Source organism: Belonocnema kinseyi, chromosome 10 (genome assembly GCF_010883055.1).
Source record: "Belonocnema kinseyi isolate 2016_QV_RU_SX_M_011 chromosome 10, B_treatae_v1, whole genome shotgun sequence".
Classification (NCBI taxonomy): Eukaryota; Metazoa; Arthropoda; class Insecta; order Hymenoptera; family Cynipidae; genus Belonocnema; species Belonocnema kinseyi.
Window position 1 is genome coordinate 94,100,633 of NC_046666.1, and position 6,277 is coordinate 94,106,909.

Below are 6,277 nucleotides of genomic sequence, written 5' to 3' on the forward strand. Positions count from 1 at the left end.
CTTTGCTACTGAAAAATACGACAGTTTCCTTCAAGTTTCCTCTGCCCCATTCAAATAACTCGTAAGCTGTTAAGATCTGATTCTCAGCTGAACGTTGCAAGCAAAGTGAGAGGCGAGGGGACTCACTAAAATTAAGCACCACGAATCATCTTGCAGATAAAAGGAGTCTAAAATCGCACTGTCACCTCCACGTGGTAGACTCTGGAAACTATAACTTGATAGGATGTAGGCTGACGACAGGCGTTAATTACTAATCCGTTTGTAGTTTATTTACTCAAACACTTTATACGTGAGAAGTTGGTTGAATCATGTATTTGTTTTAAAAAATTGCAAGAGCAATAACCAATTATTGTCGGATAATAAATTATAATAGTGAGGAATCATTTATCTTCAGAAAAATACTGTTCATTTTTAAGAAAGTGCTTTTTACTTAATATTTCTTCATAATAACTTTAAAAATATTTAACTTCTTCAAACTTACTGGTTAACATTACTGAATAGTCTTTTCCGATGACTTCATGCAATTTTGGATCAATGTGAGCAATACAAAAAAATGGCATACTTGAAAACTGTTCCGCGGTATGCTGCCGCATAACGCCCAAGTGCGAGCACGAGGACTCCCTCTACAACCGGCTCTGTAACTCAATGAATTTCAATTTGTCCATTTTCTTATTAGACATTTTTCATAGTAAAAAAGTCAAGCTTTCTTTTGAGACTATTTAAAAAAAAATCTTAGATGCCTAAATTGCGGAAAAAGTTAAATAAGCAATTGATTTATTAAAAAATTGTTTAAACAATTTTTTTTGTTATAAATAATAAAATAGGATGAAAGCGTGTAAAAAGCACTTTCCAAAACCCTCATAAAAATTTTAAATCGCGTAATTAGAAAGGAAGTTACAGGCGTTTGAAACTACCCCTGCAGGCATTGGGGTTGAAAATTCAACCCCCACTCACTTGGGGAGAGTTGGTAATCCTGGTATATAAGTTTCTTGGATTAACTACTGTTGGGTAGGCGAACATATTCCCAGAATTTAGAGACAATCGAAAAACATGACTTTTTGAGTTGGAGCAGTTGAGGAATAATGCCCCATATATAAAATATTTAATTGAACTGACCTTAAACTTAACAGGAATAAATATATAATATTGTTGCAACTTCTCCACGGTTTGATACTTGGTAGAAACTTCGACTTTTACAGGATTCTTCAGAGACGCTCTTTGTAATTTGTTAACTTTCTTTGTCATTGTTGCAGAAAACAAAAGTGTTCTCCTATCCTTGGGAATAACCCTTAGAATCTTGTCAACTTCTACTTCAAAATCCATATTAAGTATTCGATCTGCTTCATCCATCACCTGATAAGAATGAATGTAGAATATTTATGTAGCTAATAAGCAGGTAAAGAATAAAATTAGAGTTCTGAAAATCAAGTCTTCTAATCAGTATTATTTTATGAAGTATTTACTAAAAACTTGAGTGAACGCAAGTTGAATCCTTTAGTGTTTTCCAAATGATCAACTAAACGACCCGGAGTGGCAATAATGATATGAGGTTTTTTAGCCAATAGCAACGCTTGCGAAACCATGTCCATTCCTCCCACTATCACGGCACATTTTATTCCAATACTGGCTCCTAAAAATATAAATGGTTTTAGGCATTGATTTTCCAAAAATACTTTAGACTTTAATTTGTTCATAGAATACCCAAAGCTTCAAATTGTTCAGAAATTTGAAATGCCAATTCTCTAGTTGGTGTTAGGACTAATGCAAAATATCTTTGAGGGGTTTCCAAAAGAGACTGCAGAATTGGAAGCGCGAATGCTGCAGTTTTACCAGATCCTGTTTCAGCTAAACCTATTATATCCTTGCCTATTGAACAAAATTATTTTTAAACATATATTACAACGGAAGAATTAAAAGATTAATGGAATTATGTGTAAGGACCTCCATTTTATACATTGACGTGTACAATGAAGCGTACCTTGAATTGTAAGAGGAATAGCTTCGCGCTGGATTTTCGTAGGATGCTCCCATTTCAACTCGACACATGCTTCACAGAGAGAATCCACTATTCCCTGTTCAAAGGTTATTAACCAGATTTTAATTCAATGCAATTTTTATTGTACTGTATATAATGTACATATAATAATATACATATAGTATAATATAATGTATATAATAATGTAATTAATTTTTTTTACGATGTAATTTTAATTAATTACATCGCGTTTTCGTTGTTTTTTTAATTTTTTAATTTTAAAAGTGTTGAAACCAGGACCCAACCTTCATATTTAATTAGCTCATTTTACTGCATGAATATGTACTAGGATTACTTTTTTGAAGATAATTAGGACCGATTCCCGTTTTGAATCAAATCTGTATTAAGAGGGAAAAATTGACTAATTTAAACGCTTTTCGTGTGAAACGTTTTTTTTTATGCTAACCAGATCATCAAAAAAAAGTTTACTCAAGAACTATTGCATTTAACCAATTTTTCACTCTAAATACAAATTTTACTTAAAACAGGAATAAACCCTAATTATATAAAAAAAAGTAATTCTAGTATTTATGGAGTAAAATGAGGCACTTAAGTTTTAAGGGTTGGTCTTGTTTCCCGCGCCCTTAAATGAAAAACAAATAGAAGTAAAATATTATGTCAATATTTAGTCCAGTCAATGAAGGATTTGAGAAAACAATTCGTAAAAGTAGCATTTTTCACAGATACGTTGACAATGGCTTTATAAAGATATTGTAAAAAGTCCCCAAACATACGTGTACGGCAAAGTTCCGAAATTCTACGAAATTGGATTAGCTGCACAATTCTTTTATTTCTGAACAAATAAAATAAAATCTGAAATATCCAGGAAAAAATGTCGGAAATATATCAGGCGATTTGTACTAGAGCAAATGAAGGTTCCTGTTAACAAACAAAAAACGAATAAGTCATTTGCATGAAAAACTATCAGTATAAAATGAGCTCAACTTCAGTGTACAATTTGATATGTTTAAGGGGATGCTTTTGATATGAAACTTCTTGCAAGTGTTCCTCCATTTTCATAAAATACATTTTCCAATTTGTAGGTCCGAATAATAATATGTAGGGCCTCTTTTAAAGCTTTAAACAAGTAAATTTCAAAATTTAAGCTATGATATCGGAAGCAGCGGCGATTATGAGTCCTAATGGCATCAATGGGAGTGGGGGCGAGAACGATTACCTCTTTCGATCATATTGAACCCTTCGAAATTTTTTTTGCTCACTTTTCCCGACAATAGACTTGGCCTTCGGGTGGCCCTGACGTCACTGCAAAGCAGGTTCTCAATGAGGAAAATTTCTAAAATAAAAATAAAATTATAAAATAAAATTAATGCAAAGCACATTAAGCCATCCTTTTATTTTATGAAAAATATATTTTGCTTGATAATTTTAATAAGAGTAATTACAAACATATCCTTAAGAACCTATAAAAAACCATAATTACAAAAATGAATTTTTTAGTTTCAAGAGCAGTGCAGGAGACAATTAACAATAAATAACATAATTTTGAAATGTCTATAACTCGGATTAATTTGCACTTTATTCCCTAAGCACTAGAAAATTATGATAGAATTTACTTCCCACGTAAAGGATAAAAACTTTTTATCTTTTTATATTCTTATTTATTTGTCAGCAATTCAAAATCCAAAAGTAGAAGTATTAGAGTTGCTACAGGTCTGATGGCTCCGGAAAATTAGGGAATGTCAGGGAAAACATGATAGAGTTCGGGCATTTTCGATAAAGTGAAATTACTTGCATTATTATGATTAAAAATTGCAACTATTTAGTTGCAAATTAGTCTGTGTTTGTTAAGGATTCAAATTATTTGGTTGAAAATCCTTTCTATTTCACTGAATTCGACTATTTTTGTATAAAATTAAAATCCTATTTGAATAAAATATCAAATATCACGTTTCTCGTTAAAAAAGTATCTTCTTTGGTTAATAATTCCATTAAATAGTTGAAAGTGAAACTACTTTGTTTAAAATTAATTTGTTTGGTTGATGACTGATCATTTTAGCTGATAAACATTTTTTTCAAAATTTAATTACTTTGTTGAAAATTAAGATTTCTAGTGGACAATTAATTGTTTTGAGTGGAAATTTATTTTTCAACCAGATAAATGATGAGCTGTTAAAAAAATGGAACTATTGAATTTCCTACAAAAAATATAATTTTTTAACAAAAAAGATTAAATTTATATTTTAAAAGATCAATTGCCGACAAAAAATTGCAACACTAACATTTTCAGTTAAAGAAATGAATTGTAAATTAGAAAAAACTTATTTTCAACCAAAAAGATGATTTTTGCACAAGATACAGGCATTTTCAATGAAATATTTTAATTTTTAACGCAATTTTAAACCAAGAAATGAATGAGTCACATAGAAGATTAAATAATCTTCCAGAAAATTCGAATTTTCAATCAAATACAGGAATTTTTAACCAAATACTTAAATTTTCATCTTAAGAAGATAAATTCTGAACCACATATTTATAACTTAAATTTCAAAATTATCTTATATTTATTGTTAATTGTCTTATTCACTGCGTTTGTAACTAAAAAATTCATTTTTGTAATTATGGTTTTTTATAGGTGCTTAAGGATATGTTTGTAATTACTCTTATTAAAATTATCAAGCAAAATATATTTTTCATAAAATAAAAGGATGGCTTAATGTGCATTGCATTAATTTTATTTTATAATTTCATTATTATTTTAGAAATTTTCCTCATTGAGAACCTGCTTTGCAGTGACGTCAGGGCCACCCGAAGGCCAAGTCTATTGTCGGGAAAAGTGAGCAAAAAAAATTTCGAAGGGTTCAATATGATCGAAAGAGGTAACCGTTCTCGCCCCCACTCCCATTGATGCCATTAGGACTCATAATCGCCGCTGCTTCCGATATCATAGCTTAAATTTTGAAATTTACTTGTTTAAAGCTTTAAAAGAGGCCCTACATATTATTATTCTGACCTACAAATTGGAAAATGTATTTTATGAAAATGGAGGAACACTTGCAAGAAGTTTCATCTCAAATCATCCCCTTAAACATATCAAATTGTACACTGAAGTTGAGCTCATTTTATACTGATAGTTTGTCATGCAAATGACTTATTCGTTTTTTGTTTGTTAACAGGAACCTTCATTTGCTCCAGTACAAATCGCCTGATATATTTCCGACGTTTTTTCCAGGATATTTCAGATTTTATTTTATTTGTTCAGAAATAAAAGAATTGTGCAGCTAATCCAATTTCATAGCGCAGCCGCTAATAATAAATCCACAATAGATAGAACCTTTTTTGTGGACTATAAAATTCTGAACATTTTTTCACATCACCATATTCGACCTAAAATCAACCGTTCTCAAAAAATTTTAAAAAACATGTTATTGTTTAACACTTTCCAGAATTTCGAAACTTTGCCGTACACGTATGTTTGGGGACTTTTTACAATATCTTTATAAAACCATTGCCAACGTATCTGTGAAAAAAATTTCTACTTTTACGAATTTTTTTTAGTGATATTTGTTCCCCGTTGACTGGACTAATTGGGGAGATTACGATATCCGTGGCGACAAAGTTTTATTGTGGATTCCTATAGAATTTTTTGCAAGAAACACGAATCTGAAAGTTTTAAATCGATATCTCGAATAGTTTTCGAGATATCGAGGGCACCCCTGTGTCTGGTCACAGAAATAATGTAAGATCACACCCCTGCTCCTTTTCCCTTTCAGATTCATGTTCGTCGCTAAAAATCATATAGAAATCTACAATAAAACTTTGTCGCCAGGGATATCGTAATCTTGCCTCAATATTGCTCACCAACCCAGGAAACAAAAATCCATTCACTTGCATTTGAATGGGTTTTGAGGTTTTCTGAATTGCGTATCTGTCACTGGAATTACAGATAGCCGCCCATAGGTTAGAGTGACTTTTGAAGGAGAAATCAAGTTTTTTAATCGGCCACGTAATTTCTTTCTCGGACCCATTCAGTAGCGATTATGAATCAGCATTAACCGATAGAGGAACGATAGTTCCGGTAGAAAATTATTAATTTAAATCAAACAAATTTAATTTAAATATTTTAAATTATTTATTTAAAAATAGTTCAATAGGCAATTTTTAAGAAAATTCTGGCGTACATGTAGTCTACATTTATTGACAAACTATTTATTTTCAGGCATTTTTTTTTATTTTGTTGAACTTTTTTTTTACAGATTTGCATCATACCACTTTAGAATGTTA

The 6,277-nt window shown here is 30.9% G+C and overlaps 1 protein-coding gene across 1 annotated transcript in view; it reads right to left on the reverse strand.

The window, feature by feature from the left end:
* The window catches only part of LOC117182046 (probable ATP-dependent RNA helicase DDX47), a 15,265-nt gene that overhangs the window by 7,649 nt on the left and 1,339 nt on the right, over positions 1-6,277 (reverse strand). The window contains exons 2-5 of the mRNA XM_033375070.1: positions 1,979-2,072; positions 1,702-1,866; positions 1,464-1,630; positions 1,117-1,353 (exon numbers count right to left, since the gene is read on the reverse strand). Coding sequence (XP_033230961.1) covers positions 1,117-1,353; positions 1,464-1,630; positions 1,702-1,866; positions 1,979-2,072 — 663 coding nt within the window. The remainder of the gene's footprint in view (positions 1-1,116; positions 1,354-1,463; positions 1,631-1,701; positions 1,867-1,978; positions 2,073-6,277) is intronic.